Source organism: Parambassis ranga, chromosome 9, assembly GCF_900634625.1.
Source record: "Parambassis ranga chromosome 9, fParRan2.1, whole genome shotgun sequence".
Taxonomy (NCBI): domain Eukaryota; kingdom Metazoa; phylum Chordata; class Actinopteri; family Ambassidae; genus Parambassis; species Parambassis ranga.
This window is the reverse complement of record NC_041030.1, coordinates 505442-531456: the sequence shown is the minus strand read 5'-3', so window position 1 is coordinate 531456 and position 26015 is coordinate 505442. Positions and strand designations below refer to the sequence as shown.

At 41.0% G+C, this 26015-nt stretch overlaps 2 protein-coding genes across 7 annotated transcripts in view; one reads left to right on the top strand and one right to left on the bottom strand.

Annotated features, from left to right (window-relative positions):
- dtx1 (deltex 1, E3 ubiquitin ligase) overlaps positions 1-10920 on the top strand; it is a 38268-nt gene extending 27348 nt beyond the window's left edge. For 4 of the 6 annotated variants that reach the window (XM_028413733.1, XM_028413734.1, XM_028413732.1 and 1 more), the window contains 7 exons: positions 3869-3930; positions 4096-4257; positions 5360-5421; positions 5568-5726; positions 6268-6429; positions 7079-7168; positions 7275-10920. In XM_028413733.1, the coding sequence (XP_028269534.1) occupies positions 3869-3930; positions 4096-4257; positions 5360-5421; positions 5568-5726; positions 6268-6429; positions 7079-7168; positions 7275-7499 (922 nt within the window). In that variant the 3' untranslated portion in view covers positions 7500-10920. The remainder of the gene's footprint in view (positions 1-3868; positions 3931-4095; positions 4258-5359; positions 5422-5567; positions 5727-6267; positions 6430-7078; positions 7169-7274) is intronic. The other 2 variants (XR_003671237.1, XM_028413735.1) reach the window with 2 other exon arrangements.
- A 1711-nt stretch (positions 10921-12631) lies between these two features.
- rasal1 (RAS protein activator like 1) lies at positions 12632-25847 on the bottom strand. Its single transcript, XM_028414387.1, has 21 exons — positions 25746-25847; positions 25452-25508; positions 24230-24343; positions 23861-23922; positions 23256-23385; positions 22694-22775; positions 22429-22569; positions 21252-21343; positions 20461-20578; positions 20131-20284; positions 18074-18138; positions 17855-17967; positions 17329-17521; positions 17096-17233; positions 16039-16183; positions 15248-15420; positions 14301-14438; positions 13942-14077; positions 13510-13630; positions 13249-13328; positions 12632-13109 (listed from the first exon to the last, which is right to left on the bottom strand). Exons 1-21 carry the CDS (start codon positions 25808-25810, stop codon positions 12961-12963), a joined length of 2466 nt encoding a protein of 821 aa, XP_028270188.1. The 5' UTR covers positions 25811-25847; the 3' UTR covers positions 12632-12960.
- Between the last annotated feature and the right edge of the window lie 168 nt (positions 25848-26015).

Below are 26015 nucleotides of genomic sequence, written 5' to 3'. Positions count from 1 at the left end.
CTGACCTCAGAGCAATCCAGGGAAAAAAAACAAGGAAAAGATGTGTGTTAGCGTTGTAACCGATACTTCAGTCCCCTATCCTGATTTCTTTTACTAAAATAAACCCTTTCCTGATCTAATTTGATTCCACTTTGTTCTCGTCGCTCATGGGGAGAGACACACTTACTGTATGTTTGAATAATACCGTCCTTCACCCAGGCACAAATGCTTTTACTTTCTGTGGCCTAATTCAGTGTCACTAAAATGTGCAGGGGGTTTTTGCTCACCACCACAGGTCATGACTTAGTTTCACACATCGAGTGGGTGGGAAATGATTTATCTCTGCATAGAGGTATGTGTGCCAGCATACGGTGACCTCAGGGACATTTCTTCAGTATTTTAGGAATTCACTGAAAGCTCAGGGGCCCAGAGTTGTAGATGAAATGTGACTTTTTCACCTGACAGTGCATAGGGTTCTGTGGCCATGGTGAGATTCACACAGTGAGAGAGAGGAAGAGACGGGGTGAGGCGGAGCACCTCGGTTCCCAGGCGAGTGGCTCGACATACAGGATGAGTGTGGTTAACATACACGCAGCAGGACATGAGAGCTCACAAACACACAAAAACTGAAATGTGAACTCCCTCGCACATTCCCACAAGTGTGCTAAAGACAGATAACAGAGGAACCCACACAAAATGTAAAACATCAGATCTGTTTTCACACACCCACGCCCTAATATAACTGTCATTGGGTACCAGCAAGGTATTTGGCACACAGTGTCTTCTTGACACAAATTCTTTTGGCTGCTTTACAGTGTTGCATCTGATAACACCTCTATACTGTAACTACCAGAGTGATGTAAACATACTCTGATTTCATCTTCACCACTGCTCCGAGCAGGGGGGCGTTGGAGGGGGAGTGGGGGCTTGTATGCATGCTTCTAGTTCACATGCACACATATAAATGAGAGGTACAGCTGCTGGTTTACATCAGCATTTCAGTTTTCATCGTATATCCGAGCACCTGAACAGTGAACTTATGTATTATTCATACTGTTTCAGGTGTTGGAAAGTTTAAACAGTGCCCTATTCTGCTACAGTTTAAGGCAATACTCACCAAGCATGGTTGTTTGGTATCTTTTAGATATTAGGATTTTTTTTTTGAGATTGTTAACCTGTGATAATGAGAGGCCTTGATTACCCCTCACACACAGTGTTGTTCTGCTTTAGGCTGATTGAAGCATAGATGCTTTGATGAAAGAAAAAAAAGCTATATTTTATACATCCTTTTAATAATTGAATAACATATTATTCATGTGTATTACACATGTGTATCCTTCAAGTTGTAGTTGTACATAGATATATGTGTTTAATAATGAGAAATATATTACAGCAATCAGTCTAGTCCAGTGCACAGTAAGTAATGATGCTAAGTTATCTGCCTGTTTAAAAGATAAAGAGACGTATTATGTGGCGGAGTGAAAAGAAAAAAAAATTACAAGAACTCTGGGTATTTTTTAGGTCTCATTTGTCAGTCAAACCACTTCCTCTTGCTGCACTCTATCTATGCACATCAGTGTTACCTCCAACCTGCACTACATTTCTTCTTCTGTATTGTTGAAAAAATGTCCGATCCTTGTCTTCTGCATGGGAAATGCACTCTACTGTGACCTGTATTTGAAAGCTCCTTGTGTTAAGGGCAGTGTGTCCGTCCAGAGATCATTATCCCTCAATGGGTTGCTTTAATATTGAATAAATGAATACATCATGAGAGCTCCTTTGGACTCAAACTGATGCAATTAGGAAATTGTTGGTGTCATTGCTCAGTTTCAGCGCAGTTAAGGTGCACTGCCATTCCCACCCCCATCCGTACTGTACCAGGGGTAGGCTCGCCTCTGCCTCTTGCTGCCTCATCAATATGCAATTAAGCATTCGTGGATTTCTCTCCCTGTGAACCCCTTTTAATGAATTTACAGAATTTACATTATAAACAGATAAGAACAGATATTATTCCTCCATCAGCACTTTCTCAGCTAGGCTTAATGTAGAGTCTCCATTTGGCAAATCAGGTCTGATTAAGTCTTCAAGGCAGGATGGAAGGATGTACTTGGGCAGGAGACAGACGAGGGACAGTGACCCTCATGACTTCACCTATCAGGGGTTTTAATGAATGTGGTGTGGATGGAGTGAGGGGGTGGCGCTCAAGGACAGACAGGGTCACTGCCACCAGAGGTGTACGTTTCTAAAAAGAAAACAAGTACAGATTGAGATGGAAGGTAGCAGCTGCACACTGGCTAAAGGTTGACAGCAGCCTTGTATGAGAACATTTTCATCTATGCATTCACAGACATGTTGAGATGGGGAGTATTGACAGTTACTTTATGTAACAAGCTCAGTCTACAGGAGGTAAGATCACTCAGTCCTGAACTGCGGTTAAAAGTGTGAAATCAGTCAACGTGAAAAAAAAAACCTACTTAAAAAATCAACCCTATCGTGGTTTCAGCCTCCAGTGTGTGATATTCTGACATCAGAGCACTTTTATTTTGACACACACAGTCCTACGTACAGCAGCAGTCAGCTGATCTTGGTTTTTGGTTCACGGGTGTGAGGCAATGTATGTGTCACTACCAAGAGATGCAATATGGCACATCAGCTTCAGCTAGACCTCACATCCCTTTTTTGTTATTGCAGTCAGCTTATTGAAGGGCCTCCCCTGGCACAGGAACAGAGGCTCTCACTGATATCAAAGCAGTGTGTTGATGTGGATTTGCACAGTGCCTGGTAGCTGCGAGGCCAAAGACCTCAGTCGCTTCATGGTCAAAGGGATTCAAAAGCAGTGGTGTGTTTGTGTCTGTGCTTGATCAACTGTGAGACCTATTGATTTAGTGAAAGTGGCAGAACATGTAAGCCATAGTGTAAATTAGTGTCTAATGTAAGTTGAAGTGAACTCCATACATACTACACTGGCTGCCAGCTTAGGTTTGCATAGCTAATCCCAATGTTCAGTCTGCATCCGGCTTATTGCCTCCTCCTTTTGGTAGTGAGAGTAATTACAAAATGCACCAGTCTACTGCAGGACTGTTGCCATAGACAACAGATTTACCACTGGTGGCACTATATTTTGTTCAAGAAAGTTCAGGTTTCAAAAATTCAAATGCTTGCTTTATCTTTTTTTTAGCAGCCGTGAGCCTGTAAAGGACAAATGGGTTGAGAAAATGGATGGATAGATGTTGGCCTGTTTTCTAGCAGACACAGAGCTTGTGCTTTGTGTGTTATATGTGTTTTAGCTGAGTTCTGGTTAGTGAACTTTTTCCCTTTTAACAGAGCCAGATGCCTGAGCGCAGCACACAGATGGGGCCCTTTTCATTATAGCTGAGATTTATTTTTTAGTTTTGCTGGTGTTGTCCTGCTGCTCCACATTCAGAATGATTTGTGTGTCCTTTTTAGAAAACTTGTTTTGAGGAAGCTGAGATGTTGGTTGAGTTTTGTACTTTATGGCCCAGGCGCTTCCATCCGCTCTGCTCCACAGATCTTGAAGAGTGCGCAAGTCAACTGCCTTTGTCGTGTTTGCCACATGACTCCAGCCTCCAAATGTCACCTATAATAAGGCTCTGCAGCAGTACTTTGTACATGACTCAAGCTGTCTCAGCCCATTGCAGATGTCGCTGTCTTTGCAGTAAAGCACATATGACATTTGAACTTGAGTGTTTTTCATGGCATGAAGAGAAAGCAGAATTCTCTGCTGCTCTTAGGTTTTTCCACTGTGGTGTTACTGTTCATGTCAGAGATCATGGAATCATTTAAAGAAGGACCCCCAAAAAGTAATGATAAGTAATTTATTTTTTTATGTTTCTGCTTTGTTTCATACTTTATTTCTCTTCTCTTAAAGCATTCCCGCTCTTCCAGTGAAGAACCTGACTGGCTCTGGACCAGTGCACCCAGCACTAGCAGGTTAGACCATATCTCCTGCAGTATGTTTGCTAATCAAATAAGGTTGATATGAGTGAGTTCTATGGTTAGAATTATCTATTTTTTTCTTCAGAAAATTCACAATCAACGTTTTTCCCCACTCTTTTGTGTGTGTGTGTATGTGCGTATGCTCCACCTATGCATCAGGTATGACAGGTATCCTGATGTGCGCTGCAGGTCTGCCAGTTTGCCTGACTCGAGCCCCAAAGCCCATACTGCACCCACCACCCATCAACAAGAGTGACATGAAGCCTGTGCCAGGGATCAACGGCATGCGTCGCAAAACCAAGAAAAAGCACTTAAGGAGAGGTAAGATGGAAAGAACAAGGAGAAGGACAAGAGGAAAATACATGAAAACAAATAATCTGAAAGGCACCACTGCTTTTTTTATAATACATGGATAAATAGGAAATACGCACCAAGAAGAGAAATAGACCAACCACTGCCAGTCAGCAGACTTTCTGTACCCGGCCAAGTTTTGCAAGATATTTCCATATCAGCTGTTTGTAAGTCTGTTGTTTACTGTTCAAATAAATCCACAAAATAAACTGTTAAAGGAGCCGCAGTTGTTCTTTAAATGCTTGAGGGTTTCTAACCTTGTTCGTCAGAAAAGTATTTCTGTTATAGATTTATAAATAAATACAAAGAAAACAAAGTGACAATACAGATGCAACAAAAACTAAGTAATTAACACAGTTTTTGAGGGTATCTCATTGCATGCTTGAATAAGTGCTGGTCAGCTGTGGTCTTTGTCTGAGCGGATCTGTTACATATTTTCTGCATTCTGTATTTAAGATACTTCTTGAGCAAAAATTAGGGATCATTAAATATTTCCACCCCAATAAACAGCCCTCTGTTCCCCTTTGGTTTCAGTGTTACATAATTTGTTCTTCCTTGAAATTATTTTGGAGTTGTGGACCTGGAATGAGGAGGACCTGTGTGCTGTCTGCAGATATGGCTTGAGGTCATACTGTAGGGCTTCGAAAAGGATGGAAAAGTGTGTTGTGTTTTTTGCACGGGTTAGCTGTTTCTGCTTGGCTGTCCCTCAAATGAACAAACAAAGGCTCCAGGGAAAAAGAGGTTGCCTGTAAGCGTATTAGCTTAGTGGGTGTGTTCTCAGCCATGCTAGCCTGGTTGCACACAGGGATTATCAAAGAGGGAAGGCCAGTTTGAAGGTGACCTCCTCAACATCACAAATATGTACGTCATATTTACATGGATGCTATTTTATCTGACAAAAATGGCACATGGGCCAGAGTGGTCAACAAACTAAGGAAAGTTTGTCATCAATCAAAGTTTTGCTGTGTTCTAATGACAAATGCCATGCAGAGGTCTCACATCACTGTTCATTACTGTGGGGTTGTAGGTGCAAGTACAGTAATCTCATTTTTTCTGTTTTCTTTTATGACAGGTAAAAACCCAGAGGATGTGGTACGGAGATACACAGACAAGATTAAATTTGTTCCAGATGAAGTAAGAGACCAAACACAACTTAACTTTTATGCCCACCAAGACATGCAATCAGTCACTGTTCAGTGTCCTAACCAAGAAATTCTTGGTCACAGTCATGTACTATACATGTAGGATGGCAGCTGAGGTATTTTGGTTGGCTCTTCCAGGACTGTACCATCTGCATGGAGAGGCTGGTCATGGCATCAGGCTATGAAGGCGTCCTGCAGCACAAAGGCATCAAGCCAGAGCTGGTGGGCAAACTTGGCAAGTGTGGGCACATGTACCATCTGCTGTGCCTGGTGGCCATGTACAACAATGGCAATAAGGTGGGTAAACGTGTGTGAGCCAGACGTTGTTATGATGTCATCTGGGCTCAAATAATAAACTCACATTGTCTTACAGCTTGACTGGGCTGCATGGCTCTGGCAGATGATCAGACCTCAATATTGTTGCACACAGATGGGGGAATCGTCTCATCAGATCAGTCATATTAACACTATAATATTACTCATAACTGCAGATGCAGCAAGTCAGATTCAGTCTGTCAGTCAGCATCATCACAGGACATCCAGTAAACCAAGACATTGGTTAATACATAATAATTGCTTAAATAATGTGTTGTAATACACGTCATGAGCCATTTGTGCCAAAAATAATTATGCTCTGCACTAATTGTTATTGAAAAAATGTATACATTTCATATATGTATACATTTAGTTTTCATTCCTTGTAATTAAAGCAAGGATCTTAAAGATTAATAAGAAGTGAGTCATGAGAAGAAGCCCCTATTATCCATAAAACTAGCAAAACAATAATCGTCCTCTTATTGTTCCTTGACTAATATGGAGTGACTTTTTATTTTTACAGGATGGCAGTCTTCAGTGCCCAACATGTAAAACCATTTATGGGGAGAAAACAGGCACCCAGCCCCCTGGGAAGATGGAATACCATGTCATCCCCCACTCTCTGCCTGGGTACCCTGACTCCAAGACCATCCGCATTGTTTATGACATTCCGGCCGGGATCCAGGTGAGAACTGTCTAAGTTCTGTCTGTGGGCCCTGATCCACTGTCTCTCCCTTCTAAGTCTGGGAATTTTCTACAACTGAGGACTGAGAGGAAACAGGACTTTGAGAGATCACACTGTGGCTTTGTGCATATACACACAATTAAGAATATAAAGAAATGTGAAATATAATAATTGTCAATTAAAAACATTTCTCATGTAGGAGAGTTATCCTTCAATGCATGAATTGCATATTATCCTGCTGTGATGAGCTTAAATGAAGTCAATAAAGTAACCTGGCTGTCTCTGGCAGGCTGTCTCCCCACGGTCAGAGAATACACAGCCTCTGACCACTCAGGTCAGCACAAAAGCACAATATACTACTACCAGGAGAGCATTGCTATGAACCTCTTTGTCTCGGCTTGTCCTTTTACCCTTCTCTATCTGCATTCTAAACATCCTAATAGTGTCAGGCGTGTGAGATGTATGTTTTTGAATAAGATAATAAGAGAGATAATTGGATATTCACAGCTGTATATCCCTGTAATGATCTTTACAAAGGTCATTCATGAGGAACACATTGTCCTCTGGGTGCTACTGACATTTTCACAATTAAGTCGCAATTGGAAGAAACAGTTGTAACGTTTGTTTTTGTTCTTGACATTTTCACAAGACCAATGAGCACCCCAACCCTGGGAAGAAGTTCAGTGCAAGAGGATTCCCTCGACACTGCTACCTCCCAGACAATGACAAAGGCAGGAAGGTAAGCCCTGGCAGCAGCCCCAGAAAAACTTTCTTGCTGGTGGTCCGCCCTTTCCATCTTACCAGAGGGATGATCAAACATTGTCCTCTCTCTTGTGTGTCTCTAGATCCTGAAGCTGCTGATCATGGCCTGGGACAGACGTCTCATCTTCACCATTGGCACATCCAGTACCACAGGAGAGTCAGACACAGTGGTTTGGAATGAGATTCACCACAAGACAGAATTTGGCTCTAACTTGACTGGCCATGGCTACCCAGACCCCAACTACCTGGACAACGTCCTGACAGAACTGTCCGCCCAGGGGGTCGGCGAGGACAACTTAAAGGACTAATGACCTGCTGGCGAGTACACAGGAAAACAATCACCATTACGCCACCATCTCCCAGTGAACAGGGATACTGCATGACGCGCCAACACAACCGACAACTCTTAACTTCCACCACCTAAAGTATCTGGCAGATGTGGTGGCACAAGAGCAATGAAAGGAAAATTAAATTGTTAGAATCAATGCTTTGGTTTAACCAAGGATTTCTCCTTTGCTGGCAACGTCTCTCACAGAGTATTCAAGGTGACAGATTTTTGTCCTGATGTCGGTGCACTTGGGGTTTAATGTGAAATTACACATTTATATATTTGTAAGCAGTGAACTCCAGAGAGCATGGCCCTGACTGAGGCTGCAAAATAAATGTTTCACCAATATCTGTAGGGTGAGGTGTCAGTGGATCAATTGTTGCTAGAGAATGTAATGAATCCAATGATTGATTATTTGCCTACCCTGTGTCCTTTTTTAATTGTCGACCTGTAACAAATGGTGAGAAGAGGATGCTGTCTCTAGTAATTACTCATAGTTACACTGGGCATTTTCCACTTCTGATATAACAGGTCAGTTATTCTATAAAATGGAAGTGTGTTCTGTAGTGCATGACATAGAGTCCAGAGAGCTTAAAACTAAGAAATATTGGTGTTTGGTGATAGATGTATGTTGTAGGGTTAACCTTGTGGTCTGTCTATGAGAGGAGATGGAAAAAAAGATGAAACAAGCATCTGACCAGTCATTTTGACTGCTTGCTACGAGACATAGTATAAAAGGCTGAGGTTGTAAAATGGGATTTGTTCTCCAAGGTTAAACTCATTTGTTTTGTTGACATACTGATGGCAATGACCTCTGTGAATATAAAGCCTGCATTGTTATTCTCCCTGTTGGAGCAAACCCAGGCAATGGCACGATCCATCATGCTGACCATACATGAGCATGTGGTTGCGTGCTCTGAGGCAATAATATGCTGGCTCTTAGGTCCTTGTAGAGAAAAGCTGAACAGATAGACTCTTTCAAACACCAACAGTTCTCTGTTGGAGCTTCACCTTAGGCTGATTTGCGATCCACAAGTTTCCTGTGAGTGAGTTTGCCACTAGGGAAAGCACTGGAATGATCTGCTTGTATTGCAAGCAGTGAAACATCTCAGTCACCCCATTCTCCTCCTCTTTATTCCTCCCAGGATGTTATTGGATGGAAACTACAGTATTTTTTCTATGCTCTCCTCTTCCCCTCAGATTTCATGCCTGTCAGCTAAAGACTTGTTGAAGGTCCTTGGTAGAGATCCTGTGATGTTTCTTTACTCTGAGATTAAAGATAACCCAGTACTGCATAATTTTCCATAAGTATAACTGATCAATTTTAATGAGCAAGGGTGTAGGTTTATCGTATGGGCAATCAGCTAGAGGCTGAATTTTGAGGTGAATCATAGTCTTCCACAGCACTATGAGGCAATATTTTTGTTTAAGCAGAAGATGTTTTAAATTGCAAGTAAATCTGTCTTTTTTCAGTTAATGTTTGTAAACTGGCTTGCAATGGTTTAATGTGACATATCTATTTCAATTGTGTAAGTGTCATTTATTTTTATATATAGAAAATATAAAGGTTTATCCAACAGCTATACACAGACACATATTAACATGAATACAACAAATCTGGCAGGATGTCATGGACTGAAACATATCTCATATATGTTACTCTGCACTAAGACTACAAGCAGTCTTTGGGATGCTGTTACCTTAATGTAGGCTCTGTGTAGTTGCCCCCCCTGTAATAAATACAGTAAATGTGTCTTTATTATTGGTGGGGGAGGGTTATCATTCCCCAAATGGGCAATATCTCTTTTGCTACTTGGACTGAAGCTGGAAATGGATGCAGTCTGGAGATGCCTGGGTTGAATGTCATATATCTAACTTTGGAGATTGTTTTAGCTTACAGCAGCAACAGATAGCTGGAACTCAATGCAATTTGTTGTCAATCAAAAAGACACTTTAATTAAAAGCTCTAAAAATATTTCTCAATTCTCCAAAAATGTTATTGCTAAGTGGCTGGCTCACCACACCAAGTGAAACAGTGATGACATGTTAGTGATCATCACTCTGTACTGATCATTGTGGCCTATTCAGCCTGTTCACCTTCAGCTAACAGTTTAAACCTTGTTTGTTTTCTGAGACTACTGTTAGTGTCCTTCCTACATCATGTTGCCTACTGAAGCCAAAACAAACAAAGTATCATTTTACCAGGGTGGGTCATCACATTTTGGCCTGTTCCATCTCACACCTTTTTGACACCCTTTATAAAACAGGACAGCAAGAGAGAATGCTTCCAAACTATCAGGGATTTTTTTCCATGTTGAGTGACTAGAAAATACAAATGTTTGCTTGTTTTCTTTATCTTTTCCTTTTCATGTGTCGGTCTGGTTGTGTAAAAGATACAGGCCCTTTAGACTTTTTCAGGTGTGTACAGATGATTAATGATGAATTAAACATGGTTTGGCATTTGTCTGATTAAAGAAAAGATTGGTTTTTATGCAATTTACTATTTTTAAGATTCAATACATGATTTATGTGTAGCAAAGAAGCAGAGTTTTGGTTTAGTGGATGTTTTCTTTATGGGGTGCCTACCTCCGTGTTTCTAAGCAAAGGGTTTTGGATCTGAAGATGTCTACCTGCTACGTTTTAGAAAAACATATTTTTGATGTCTTTTTTTGAAATATTGTCTCTAAAAAAGAACTATTATATAACATTGCTGTATTACTTCTATTAAGCTTTATTCCATATTTTTCAATGTGATTACAGGCGGGATAAGGGAAATCACTTTGTCCTTACATATGAAGTATTTACAGTTGTACTCTCTCGTAGTGTCCACTGAAAGTCGTACTTCTGCTTAACATTTTGTGTGGCTATTCTGTGTGTTTGTAGCTGTTTGTGTGAATGTGTACCCAGCGGGTGCCTAGTACACAAAGCTTAGGGACATGTCCTTTAAAGATACAGTAATGTTCTCCTAGAGGTGCATGTTAACCAAACTGTGAGCAAGTTTATTGACAATGCATTTTTTTGCATATGAAAACATCATAGCTTCTTTAGAAATATCACCATGGTTTTCTGGTGATTTAGCACTGTGGTTTTTGCGACTTACTCCAGTTAGTGTGAACAGATAGACATTTAGAAACATTTTTCTTCTGTTGGCTTTTCTTTTACACACATGAGGATGGCTTTCATTTTACACACATTTCATTATGTAAAACATCTGAAGCTCCTGTTTTAATTGACCCACTCAGATCATGAGTTTGTGGTCTCATTTATCTAAGGAGTGTCTACATATTCAAATTTAAAATGGTTCAAATTAAGAATCTAAAGAGATACTAAAAGCAAGAAATAGAGAGACTTTGATTAAACTATAAAGGGCTTCTTAATCTATCGGTCTTTGTTGAATTGTGATGACCTTGCATGTTTGTGTGTTTCTTGTTGCAAAATAAATGTGCCCTGGACAGGGTGGATTCTTTGACCTTTTCTCACCTTGGGTCTACCCTTTTTTGTTTCCCAGTCTATCTCATCCTCCTTCATTTAGCTTCACAATTTCCAGCTCTGTGCTCTGCACCTTGTTATATGGACATAAATGAGCCTTACAGGAGCTGTGGAGTGCAGCAGAAACAGGTCTGCATAGCAGTAAATTTGCTTTATGATCATTTTCTACAGTACTGTAGTTGTTGCACACTAATGCAGGCATTAGGACCTTATTCTCCTTTAAGTCTCCCTTTTCCTTCAAGCACTTCCCCACATGTCCAGCAGTCAGTTCCACCTTGTTCTGGTACCTAACCCCCCTGCCCTCCCTCCTCTCATCACTCACCTCTCATGCCTAACGAGAGCTCTAGCAGGGAGACTGCTGCATCATTGCAGGTAGGTCTGCTCTCATTAGCATTTAAATAATGCTGGGTGGTGGAACTGTTCAGCACATTGTTTGTGTGGCATAATTTAACATTAGATTGTGACTCATGTTGGATTGTGAAGTCTGTAGTTAGGGTGGTTTGATTCAATTATTCCTCTAAACAAAGGGATAATGCAGTGTTCATGGTGTAGACTGCTCTGAGACCTGTGAAACACAATGTGATGTTTCCTGTAATACCATGAATTAATAATTGTCAGAAAATGAAATCGTATGTCTGCAATTAATTTAAATTAGCCGAATAAGAATCTTGGGACCAGACTTAGCTCAATAAGGAGTTTATTGAATCATACATTGTGTTAAGAGGAACAAACCATTACAGTGAATTTGCAAAAAAGGGTACAAGCAGCGTGCTTTGCTTTGCTTTGCTGAGCCCACATTAAGTGACATAGATTCCACAAACCAAAACATAATCCTGGAAATAATTCAAATAACTGTATCAATGTAGCAGTATTATTGTCAGGCCTGGCATTTGTACTATAGTGTTTACCATTAGACAGGCAGAATGTTTATATGGCTCCAGTTGACCTGCTGAGCTGATCTTCACTACAGTCACTGACCTTCCCTGACACTGACTTGGTCCATAGGGTACGTTTGCGTCTGTAGAATACATAAAAGAAAACTGAACAAGGTTATAAATTGGCATCTGAAACATATTCTGACACCTGTGAGCCAACTGTAGTGGCACCAAAATGTAAACATAACAAATGGGAGTATCTCACAATTATTATATATATTATATAAAATGTATACTATCTCAGTTATATAAACTTATTCTTTTGATGCATGGGTTATTATATTACTTACAGGTAAATATTACCAATAGGATTTTAGGAATGGCTACATCAAAATAAATTAAAAAAATGTATAATTACATCTAAACTAAACATTTAGGTTTACTGGCCATAGCACCAAATAAAAGCACACCATTTGTATAAAGGGACCAAAGCAACATTTAAAACAATATCAATTTTTGCTTACTGTGTAGGCAGTGTTACACTATGTGCACCACCATTTCATAATCTCATGGTGCAATCATTTACAATGTTTATGTCACTGCTACATTGCGGCCATGGCGTTATCGTCTCAATAAAAATACAAAACGTAGATGATAGCAATATCAAAACAGCTTACATTCAGGTACTGTAGATTACATTATAACAAGTGTTTTTGTTGCATAAAAATACGTGACTTGAGGTCCTGTACAGTATTTCAAAATAGAAAAGCTTCTTTGCATGCATGCCATGCAACAGATTGCTTGTAATCTACATAAACTAACCCCCCTTATCGTCAAGTATCGTAATCTCTCCCTATCGCTGTTGTCAGTGGCACTCGGAGAATACAAAAAGATTAAAAGTGGCAGAATTCCCTCTGCTCTTTACAGCCAGCGGGAAATTGAATAAAAGGCTGGAAGAGGTTACATCACGTGGCCACTTCTTCTCCCTGATATTCAAGAGAGTGAATAACTGATGCTCACACATGTTGATACCCCCACCTACCACTACCCCTGTAGGCATTAATGATCCCAGTGCATCTAGGGTTTGAGAATGACACTGCTGCCATCTTCTTGTTCTCTGCGCTGGAAGGTAGTGTGAGCCTGCTCCAGATCCTCTATCACTGCCAGCAGCCGAGCAGCAACACTCTGACCTGGCTTCATTACCTGAACATTGCATTCAGCGCCATCTATAAGACACAATTGTGTGGATTTATTACCAGTTTATCTCTCAGTTTCACTCTCTTTGTTAATCCTGCACCAGCAATCACATGCAACCACATTCAACTTAAATACATCAAGTATTTAAATAATCAAGTTTAGTCCTACCTGGGTTACTGTCAGAGTTGATCTTGTTTTCTTTATTGTTGGATGTCTGATCAGTGTCTGGCGTCTCCAGATATTTTTTCCTGCAGTATTAGTCAGAATTGTACACAATATGATCTGTGTCTCTTCTCTGGAAGCTGCTTTGTTTTTTTATGCAGTGACAGTAAATGTTTGATTCATTGTAACTTTAAGCAGAAGTTCCTGTGTTGCAACAGAGACCTCTAGTGTCAGGTAAAAGAACTGCACCCAAGCAGAAGACATTACCTGAGCTTGTCTCTGCCCTGGAGAAGCTGCTTGTAGATCGTCTGTGTCTCTACATCAGGATCCAGTGGATCACTCCAGTCACCCAGAGTCACAGCTGAGTGGGTTCTACTGCACCCTGAAACTAGAGACTCAGTCTTTAACAGTGGTGCTCTAAATATGATCTAACTTTTTAAATGTTATTTATAAGAGTCAACATTACAAACCAAACCCAAACTTACTACAGAGGAGATTGAATGGAATTGATTCCCTTCTTAAAGCCAGCAACAAGTTAGCCAAGTAACATTTTTTTAAAAAGTGCCATACTGACGGACAATCCTTCATACCATCTTGAATGTATGTGAAAATCTGAGTGTAAGGTTTCATGTATTCTCATACACATGAGTTTGCACAGCATTAGAAAATAGCATTAGAAATAATAAAGTGGAGGATTACCAACACGGTCCACCTGCAGGCAGCAGGTCCATTTGCCACTGCGATGAGCTCCTGGGTGGAAAGAGGGCAGCATGCGCTCATTGTAGATGCTGACTTTCCTGATTGCAGACAGCCACTGGTTCAGCTCATTCACATTCTGTGTAAACAAAGGCACCATAAACAGTGAGCTTAGTAAACTCAATTGTAAACTATTGATGGGCCAAAGGGAAAATTAAATCATTAATTTTCTAAAAACAATTTGATTGTCATGATTATGGTCTAAACTAACTTTCATTTAAGAAGATATCAAACTTCAAGCAACAAAACCGTAAAATGTCATGTACTTGGTTGGCGACTTGCTCATGCCATTATCAACGCACCTTGCACTGGATGTACATGGTATGCAGCTGTCTGTCATTGTCTTGGGTAATGATCTGCATAACATTCTGCTGCTGAAAGGCATTTTCATCCACCCGCTCCACAGCACACACACACTGAATAGGGATTGAAGAGCGCACCTGCAACAATTCAGTCAAAAACCACAACATCAATTAACACCAGTGCTGCTAATCATGTTTAACTTCAGGTGGTTTGCAGTAAAACTTTGAATAAAAAGGTGAAATTTCATTAATGAAAGATTTTGGACATGTTAATCTAGGAGAAACCCCCTGAGACAAGGAAGTGAAGATGGAAATCACTGTTGCAGCAAAGGCCACTTTAATGTGTAAATCAGCCTCTTCATATGGGAGCTTGCCACACTGAGAGTAGTGTGCTCCAATATGGAGGAAAGGGGTCAGGACATTGTCTACAATCTGATTTGCAATGTTAGCATGAATATCCACAGCCTTCAATTAACCCTCGTCTTTATTCTGGTCACACAAAGCACAGACTGGCTCAAAGAGACACCTTTTAGTGGACTGGATGGGGTTGCTCCCCTCTCCATCTTTTTGACAGTCTCTGGTTAGCAAATGAGAGGAGATCATTATCATAAGGTTAGGCCCCACATGGTAATAACCCTAATGATGGTCTCACAAGAAAAACAACACAAATACATTAAAGCAAGCTGGAGATGACTAAAATGTTTCCTCATGTATGAGCCAAGTTGATGAACATCCTTCAAAGGGCACAGTGACTAATTCACCATAACAAAGTCTTTCAGCTTCTAATAATAGACATGGGTTACTACAAAGTATCAAAGAGAACTGATATACATTTTCTGAAAGATTCTTAGACATGATAATATCATAAAAACTTGTTTGTTGCCATAGGTAAACATGTCATCATGCTGTTGAATTCTAAAACTTTAGCTTACTGGTCTGATACCCACCTGCCAGTCAGGACTCTTGGCATAGGACAATGTCTCGCTAGTCAACCAGAAGTAGCGTTTCTTAAAGGCAAAGCGGGATAGAAGTTGGGGTCCCTCTGTCTTGTATTTGTAAAGGTACCCCTCTTTAAATATGACTGAAGGCATGAAAACAGCCCGCTGAGGCACGTCGGACACTGCAGGGAGATGTGGAAACAAAAAGAAAAATGTATTCTGTAAGTAAATGGAATATTCATACAGATTGACACAAGGTGGTGCTGTGTCAATAAACAAATAGCCAATGGTCATTTGTTTAACTGCAGTCTTTATTGTGATCACTCTTTGTTAGTGACCACTCTCCTTACATCTCCACATGAAAGACAGCTTTAAAGAGGAATAACAAGCATTCTCTTCTGTCCAACAAATCTGAAAGGCACTAAATGTCAAACTGGCCTTTAAGAGAAAAGAGTGGGTGTGATGTGAATAAGGAGGATGAAACATGATATGTCAGAGGGGAGAGAGGTTTCACAACAACAGTCTCACTGACACATGACAATAAGAAAGCAGCCAAGACATGCTGGGTTACCAATGTGTGTGTGTGTACATGCATCTGTGGCTTCTCACTCCAGATCCCCACCAGCTTATTGACTATATCATCTCTTTTCGACAATTCTGGTGAGTTATGAATATGTCACTACAGCATTGTTTCACTTAATCCTGACATCAGCTGCTATGCCAGCAGTTGGCCTGTGGCTGATCAGCTCTACAGCATGACTTTCGATTACAGGTTTAGTGTTCAGTATAATCGGCCTCACCAATGTCATGATCAATGTCGATCAGCTTGTCCAGGAAGTCCTTGACAGAGGCCACACTGCGAAGGATGATGGGATGAAGTGGCGCCATCCACTGTTCCTTCCCGTGGCCCAGTTGAAGGCCCAGGTTCCCGACACTCTGTAGTGCCTGCCGACCATATAGATACATTATCCAATGATCAGCTCTACAGTAATAGAACTCAGGGAGTGACTGCATAGCTCAAAGTCAAGGATCAAAAGGGTCCCTGAGGCCAAACATGCTGTGAGGGCCTTTGTCCAGCCTACACCTGGGCTAGGCAGAGGAGGAGGTCCCTCTATATGCCCCTCTCTGATGCTTGGCTTTGAACCACAGCTCTCAGCACATACACAGGTAAAAATAGCCTGTTTCCTGTTCGTGCAGAGGACCCATGGCAACAGCACTTCAGTACCATGGACAGCAACCACAGAACACACATATAGGACAGCATTGAGGTTTTACTTTTTTCCCCAACATGAGACCATGACACCGTTTTTATAGACGTCTTCTTCAGTTCAAAAACAGTGTTTGTACTCATGAACCTGCTAGGATGTGTTTTGTTGCCAGTGGTTTTTCAGTGCAGCGTTCTGTTGTAATTTGATCTATTTCAAATACGAACAATATGTGAGGATGCATTGTTTAAAGTTTAACTGCAATGACACAGAAAGAAATCTCTGTAGAGCTGATAAAACAATACACTCTGAGATGTGTTGCATATGATTGTGAAGTTTTATTAGCAGGGATAAAGAAGAAGGAGTTTACAGCATTACATACTATACCTATTGCATACTGTAGCTAAGATGAAAAAGGGAGTAGCTCACTGCTGTGTCTACTGTTACTGGAACCTGTACATCATATAAACATTGTGTCTTCCATTTCTGTTGCACATTAATCTGTTTTACACCTTGAAATGTGTTGCCTCAGGCACACTACATGTCGCCTCACATTGCAGACATCATACTGTTTGTTTATTTTTTTTACACTTAAGTGTGATGTCTGAACCTGATAAATTATTCATAGCAGTGTCTGTGTTTTGAATCATACCTTGGCCAGTAGTAACAGTGTTCTGCTTGTACGTGTGTCTGCATGCTGGTCTCTCAGCTGGAACAGTTTAGGCGTGAGGATGGCAGGAGCAAAAAAACGCAGGAAGAAGAAACCACTGATAGCCAGATACTTAACATCCTGTAAACATGAACAGAATAGCCGATGAATGTAGAATGAGGACAGGCTTTAAAAAGGTGTTTCCAGAATTTGTGTGTGTCTTCCTTGAGACTGACCTCGTTCTCTGGCTCAGTAAATTGCTCTTCTACTCTTTTGTGCAGCTGTTTGAAGGCCACTCTCATGACAGTAGGACACTGATCAACTGAGCCAACGATTGATTCAATGATGCTGGCTAAGTAGCTCTGCAGCATCTCCACGCTGCTGTCCCGGACCTCTGCCTCTGACACTGCACCCTTGAATGAAATCCGTCTTCAGAGACAAAGAAACACAACTGTAATCTACTATGACAAATAGCCTCCCTGATCCTCATTATGTCATGACATAACGTGAGAGCATGCTGTCTCAAAGACTAAGTGTCCCTAGAGACCAATAGACAAAAGCTAGGGACAACAAATAAGATGAGGATGGCAGACAGATCTACAGCAGACACAGAGAATGTTAGATCCTGTATCTCCCTCCATGTCAGAGACAGCCATCTCAAGGGGCTCATGGCAGTTGCCAAGCAACAGCCGGCCCCCTTTTCACATTACATTTTTTCATTTTCACAAACACATACACACACACACCACTTGTCATTTGTACCTTGTGCGGTTCAGGTCAATCTTACATGGGTCCAACTCAATGTACTTCTTCTCATCAAAGATGCGGTTGATGATGGGCTTCAGTACCTCATGCAGATACAGCATGCCAACAGCCTGATAGCAAAACAGTACCAGATTAGTAGATTGATTTAAAATTATATAACATGCTGCAGGGTTGCTTTTATAAACATAGTAAAAAATAAAATAAGCATCTGCACACCTTCATAAACTGTTCCATGGCCTTGGAGGCAAGTGAGTTGGAGCGAAATAAGGTGTTTGGATCAGCTATGAGGGCAAAACAGAAACAAATACATTTACATAACATACAAGATACCATATAATACAATGTTGTTACTGGCCCAAACACTAAAACAGTTTAAATAACAAAGATGCCAGTGGAAAGAGGACAGGTCCCATCTTCTTGCCAAGAATCTGGGGACAACATCCATGTTTGAAGACTTCTTAAACCTGGACACAGGAACTGGACAAATAAAAGGAATCCTGGCAACAGGAAAAGGCCCAGCACTTCCAGCCCATGTCCTCCAGGAGAAGTCTGCAGATCAGCTGAGCCCTTAACCCCTTTTTCTCCTTACCTCATTTCTACCCCCACCCTTCAAAGGAAACTCATTTTGTTGCTTGTATTTGCGATCTCATTCTTTTGGTCATTATCCAAAGCTCATGACCATAGGTGAGGATGGGAACATAGATTGACCGGTAAATCGACAGACCGGTACAGCAGCCGCATTACTGCGGAAGCTGCAGCGATCCGCCTGTCAATCTCCCACTCCATTTTTTCCCTCACTCGTGAACAAGGCCCCAAGATACACAAACTCCTCCACTTAGGGCAGGAGCTCTCCTCCCACCCAGAGAGGAAAAGCCACCTTTTTCCGGCCGAGGACCATGGCCTCAGACTTGGAGGTGCTGATTCGCATCCCAGCCGCTTCACACTTGGCTGCAAACCGTCCCAGTGCGCACTGTAGGTCCTGGTTCGATGAAGCCAACAGGACAACATCATCCGCAAAAAGCAGAGATGAGATCCTGTGGTTCCCAAACCAGACCCCCTGCGCCTAGAAATTGTGTCCATAAAGATTATGAACAGAACCGGTGACAAAGGGCAGCCCTGCCGCGAGGGTACACGGTCGAACGCCTTCTCCAAATCCACAAAACACATGTGGACTGGTTGGGCGAACTCCCATGAACCCTCCAGCACCCTGTGGAGGGTATAGAGCTGGTCCAGCATTCCGTGGCCAGGACGGAAACCACATTGTTCCTCCTGAATCCAAGGTTCGACTATAGGCCAAATTCTATTCCTTCCACCGTCCAACAACATCCCCAGTCGAGGTCAACAGATCCCCACCTCCACCGTATACAGTGTTGGTGGAGTACCGTTTCCCCCTTCTGAGGCGCTGGACAATTTGCCAGAATCTCTTTGAGGCCGACCGATAGTCCTCCTCCATGGCCCCCCCGAACTCCTCCCAGGCCCAAGTTTTTGCCTCTACAGCTGCCCTAGCTGCAGCATGCTTGGCCTGCCGATACCTATCAGCTGCTTCAGTAACAATGCTTTGTTACAATGTCATCTACAGTAAATCCTTCATAGTGTTAGGAAAGAATATGTAGCTTGGTGGGGTGAAATATTTGGGAACATTTTTAGGGCTGGGTTTTCACTTCAGCCCAGTCAGTATAAATTGCAGTATATTTTCCTAGCCTTGCCCCCATGCCTAAATTAAAATATCTTGACTGCTCACAGCATCTATTCCTGATCATGCAGTAACTGTTTGGATCATGTGGAGTTGCTACGGAAACTTGGGCACTATGCTTATTATCTCAAACTACACCAACAGAGCCCAAACTTCAGAGCACAGCAAAGTGTGAATTATTATGGATATGGTGCGGAGGCAAAAAAAAAAACATGACTAATCCCGACCACAGAGAAGCCATGCAAAGACTGTTGGGTGAGTAAATAATTGGCATCAGGGTAGTAAATTTAGCGCTGGTAGGCTTTTACTGCCCACTTATCTAACTCTAGGGGTTATATAATTGTTCTACCTGTCACTGTACTTTCAAAGACAAGTTATTATTTATAGTAAATGAATAATCCTTTTTGGACCAATAAAGTAAAATTTGGCATAACTGATAATCTCTCTCTCTTAACGGTATACTAATGTGCCATGGCACACATGGCTGGGAAACACTGTGCTAAGCTACCTAACCTACAAGCTTTGGTACATGCAATTTAATATGTCTGCATATTTTATAGTGTTTTTATATTAATCTTACTGGTGTGATTGACCTCCCGGGTGTTAAGGTAATCCAGGAAGGGAACCACCAGACCTTGTCCCAGATATATCTTCACCAGAGTCATTGCCACATCCTGCCTGCTTTCAACTGTGGTCACCTCTTCCAACATGGTCAGAGAACTTCTGTCTTCCACCTGTTGAGAGGAGGACAAAGATGGCTAAGAGTTTAGTATGTGGATAGAGTAAAGTGTACCCAGTGCGAGGTGCATGAAGCAAGTGAAGTAAAAATTAAGTGCACTCCAGAGAGGAAGATGCATGCAACAGTCTCTTAACATGGATATTAGCACTAAGAAGGAGCTGTGATGCCGACCTCTGTGAGGGAGATTACCGACTCAACCAGAAGGTCAATGAGCGGTTGATAGTACATGGATGGCAAGATCCGATCCTCTACCAAACGCACTTTCAGACGCAGCGCTCCCAATCTGCCACTGAAAGGAAGACATAACATGTAATAAAACGTAATCAGGGCAAATGGTTCCTCCATGTTCCATCTCCTTTTCTCTATGGTGAATGTGGGTTAATCTCTTTGCTTTTCCATGCTGTCAAAAATCTGTTCTCAGTTAAATATAGTTCTGTCATTCTACACTGTCTATTATACATATCATCTGTGTATCCTCTCTCTCACCACCACTTCTATGCTGTGTCTGAACTGAAATCTGCATTAGCCTAACTCTCCAGTGTCCAGACTCACATCTCCTAACATCATGTCATCATGTGAAAAGGCCAAGAATTATATTATTGAATGAGTAGGGAGAAGCTCTGATCAAAGCTAAATGAAAAATCTGTAAACAGTTTATTCTACCAGTAATTCTTCAGGTTTATGAAAGTAGGCCACAGAAGTCAACTCCAAATAAGTGTGAGCCATTTCCTAATAAGCCTCTAAAATTCACTTAAAGACACTATCATTTTGCAGTTGCACTCAGCTTTCTTGTTCTTAAATGATCTCATAGAACAGATACCGTAAATGTTCTTTTTAATGCATGAAATAGAGCTTTTGTACACTTTCCTTGGGTGCATTTTGGCACGTTTTGAAGTTTTCAAAAAACATTGTGGCACACAAATGTGCCACAATGTACAAACAAGCGCACCCATAATCCTCACCCGGCATCAACCTCATTGTTTCCCAAGGGTAACAAACGAAACCAGCCCTCTAACAGAGATGTCTTGTGCAAACAAGCAAAAGGGATCTCCACCTGTATGGAAGAACAAACAAGTAGTGGGGTTCAGTGTATTGGCAGTTTGTCATTTTCATTTCAAATGCAAAAGTTCTGTTTACACTTCTGAGTTGTTTGTAAGGGTGTATAGAACAATTCTGGTCCAAGGGCCAGACAGGCTGGTCAGAAAATTGCTCTCTAGGGGGTGTTGATGGCTTCCAACCTACCACCATTTAAAATGATAAAACCTATTTAAATGCGGTAGCTACTATAACTCTTGATCAGATTATCTGATCTGAACATAATGTGTGTATTGATTCAGGATCAGGAGAAGCAACTGATATTTTTTTGTAAAAACCATAGGCCTGGTGTTTGTTTTTTTACACACAGAGCCCTGGAAATTACTCTGTTCCAGCTATTTCACACACTTACACTTGCACAGACGTTTACTTTTAGGGCCGGTTCAGAAGTGACAGTAAAAGAAGGAATACTTACCCTTTATGTTAATTGCAACTAATGCAGTCACTTCAAATTAACAGTACCATAAGAACGTATCCATTAAAGAGTGTGGTTTAGTGAATTGTGATCACTGAGGGGCATCAATAAAAATCCATGATGGAATTACTGTATTCAGGAATTTATTCACTCTTGCATGAACCGAAGGAATTTTGCAAATAAAGCACACATACAAATGATCTTAATCTAAGCAGTAGAAGAGACAAAATAAAGAAATGAGGAATAGAAGATAATAACTAGGGCGTGAAATATAAGATATTCTTGACATACATTAAGCCGTTACCAAATTACACTATGTGAAATAGAATAAATAATAAACACTTTCCCTTATTCACAATACTGAGGACATTCTCCAAAGTTACTATATGTTATAAAATGGGCCAAAAAACTATTTTCTGTCACTCTGGTTTCTTGGCCCTCGGATCAAAATGGTTCTATAGATGCTTTAATTTAGAAGAGAAAACAAAAGTTTTGCATCAATTCGAAATGACTGAGTGCCTAGGCACCCCACTAAAGGACTATTATTATTAAATAAGAACAAAAATATGTTTTTGTCACAAGCAACCACAACATGAGATCTAATATTTTTGTAATTATGACATTCTCACCTTTCCAAGAAAATCATTCTTGCCCACCATGTCCCAGTCCCAGACCTCCACTGTAACAGTGCCCTCGTCACTCAGCTCCTCTGGACCCAATTCCAGCTCTAAAGTCTCTCCCCAGTGAGGGAAACGGGTCTTCTTGATAATCTAAATACCAGCATTAAGAAATGTCAAGAGTGTAAATCCAAATCTCCCTCTACTGATAGACAAATACAAAACTTAAATAATAAAAAACTTAAATATGCTGTACATGCATGCACATAGAGTTTACCGAGGTCTCTGCGCTGTGGTTGTTAAAAATAATTCTTGAAAAGGGATCAGAGGTTCCAGAAATATCTCTAGGAGCCAAATCTCTGTAAGTATCACCACACCAAAAAACAAGAAAGCTGATCATTACATGAACATGCTCCTAAATGATTTTGTTATTGTGGTACAGCAATGAAATAAACAACTATTTACCACTCCAAAGTATTAAAGTTAATTTACAAGTATGTATATCAGACTATGTGTGAATGTCAGGCCCTGACACACTCATTAGTACAATGCCTGAGCAGAACAGATTGTAGCCTGGGACAGATGGGCAGTGGATGGTGTGACAGTGGCAGTATGACTCTGTAGGGAGTGTGGAGGCCTGCAGTAATTGTGGTGGTTCTCCCCGATCTCTGCTCTGCTACAGTAGCTGCACTATATACAAGATGATGATGATGATGATGATAACTCCACCTGCACTGACATTTCAATTGTCTGTCTACACACTACTACTCCTACATTTGACCCATCATTGCCCATTGCTGCTTCTATATTCATTTTCATTTTTTCACATTTCATTGTACCTGGCTTCAATGACTTGACAACGCAGGCAGATCCTCTCAATCTCTTTCAGCAGTTCCAGACTCAGATGGATCTCCCCCTGAACTTCTTCATCAGGGTTGACCCTCGTCAAGTTCATCCAGCTATCTAGCCCTGAGCATACCACACATGAATGCTATTTGTCAGAGTATTCAACCGTGAAAATAACATGGCAAGATGTAAAATACATATATTTCTATTGTTTCTGTCAAGTGATTGATTCGGCTATAGAATAATTGTTTTAGGTTATTAATGTAAAAACGGCTCATCTTTCCTAGTACATGCTTCTCAGCTGTGAGGATTTACATATAGTAAAAAAATTTGCTCAATGGCAAATCCCAGGGTTTTTTCAGACAAGCACCAGGAGGGCCATCATAATAACGCAATCAATTAACTTTTAAAAACACAGAAAAAATGATGAAAAATGAGCAAATCAAATTGGATGTGTGAGAGAACACTCAATAACATTCCCAGACTAAAAGAGGCATACCTCCTCAATCACTCAGACATGGAAAATGGTGTGTTTGTTCAACCTTTGAGCTCTGGTCATGAATTCATCCAGTAACAACCTGATGCTGTTCAGTCATACCTTTAGCTTGGGATGCAATGGCTTCTTTACTCAGCGAAACCTTCCCAATAACATCATCATGCCTGTATAAAAAGAATTTGAAAAGCCAGCGATTACCAGATATACAAAACAATTCACATTGTTAGGTGAAGTGATTAGAGTATTGGTAGTCATGAGGAGAAGAAAACAACCTTTAATCAGCCAATCTGGGTGGCCATCTGCATCATGACGTTTATTTAAAGCACTGAAATGGTGCATTAGGGTTTTAACCCAAATATATCAATTTGTGAGCCAAGATAAACAAACACTCAGTTTAGTATAAATCAGTTTTGTCAGTTGGAAGTAGTGGTTGAACATGGAATAATTCTGAGCTTTGCATGTCAGTGTTACCCAATCGTGTCCTCATCCATGACATGAAATGAGAGAGAATGGAACCCCATTGGGAGGTGCAACGTGTACTCTTCACCCCAGAAAGGATTAAGGTTCTTCCACACCGTAGCAGTCCTGAAAAGAGACATTTATTATGCTGGTTAAGCGGGCCTTAAATAGTAACACACTGTATCTCATGAATGGATGCAACAATAAAAGCCAAAGAGTAATGGCAGAACTCAGAAATCACTGGCAGCTGTAAAAGCTTAAACTTACCACTTTGTAAGTGTAAACGATGGCAGACAATTCTCACAGTCAAGTAATATACAAAACAGATTGGGTGCTATTGAGGCATCACAACATGAATCAGAATAGGAAAGACATGACCAACAAAAATACACAATTACAGGAATAAAGATCCCTCTCTGAGTTATTATCGTTCATAAAGAGAAAAACTTAAAATTAAAAAAAATTATAGCTGGCTTCTGATTGGATTCAGTATCTGAATGTATCATTTTATAAAGGCCCTCAGGGGCTCTATTAAAGTAAGAGTCTATGGAAACATACTGTCAACAAAGTCAAGACATTTCAGAGAACACCTGTGACCCTACAACAAACCTTTCTGAGTGTACCCATTATTCCACCACAATCTACCCTCCTCATCGTCCATCAGCATCACACTCGAGGAGTCAGTTGTCCATTGTCACAACAAGTACAAGATAATTAGTGAGTGAATCATTGCACTGTTTTTCCTCACTATGCCAGATGGAACAATGGCCAGAGAATTTAACCCATGCTCTTGCAAGTCCAACACATCTACCCGAAGACCTTTAGATTCCTGTCTAAACATATTATTACAAATACAGGTGTATTTTATTTGATGAATTCACCTGTATTGTTGCACTCTAACTGTAACCACCTCTGAACTGGTGTATTCTGCTCCCAGCATTCTCCTTGCTTACACCGGGTGCTCCCTGTAATAATTGATGCTCCCTCTCCATGGTTACCTGGAAGGTGTTTTAGAGGCTAGACCAGTATCAGGTTCTCTGTGATGGAGGGGCCACAATATGGGCACACCACAACACACATACATCCCACCCTGGTTTACATGTCGGACGGTCACAGCCAGAAAAAACATGCAAATATTCTACATAAGGAGATCATCATTATCATCAGATCATAGCACAGGACTGTCATTTGACATAGTCCTCTGTTTCTGCACTGTGGATCAGAAAGAACTCACCTGGCCACAACTTCGTTGTCAACTTTCACTATGCAATATGGATCACTGGTTCCAGATCTGTTAATGACAGAATAAAAAATGACAGAATGACACATAACACAGCCAGCAAATCTGAAACATTACATTTTCCTGTCTTCACACACTAGTCAATTTGAAAGTGACCCAGTCATGTCGCCTTTAATTTCAGGTAACAGCGCAGGCTAATAAATGTATTTCAGTTCATCTAACTGTATATATGAAACGATGCTGAAGCTGTATGTGTTGGACACAGCGCCGCATACAAATTCTACTTACACGTCTTTGGCCGGGAGGTTCCTGCCCTCGACAATTCTAAAATAAAGAGATGTGTTTTTCGCCATATTTAGTCGACTAAGCTGAATCCAGTCTCTCCTATATTCCCATTTGCTCTCTTATAAATAATGGTCTTCCCCTCCGCGAGTGAGTTTTCTTCGTTTCATGACACCTTCAGCTCGTGACAGTGCACAACCCACCAGTAGCGCGCGACACGCGCGCACCAGTACAGTCAGTGGAGCAGGTTAATCACTGCGAGCGCGGCGTGGGCAG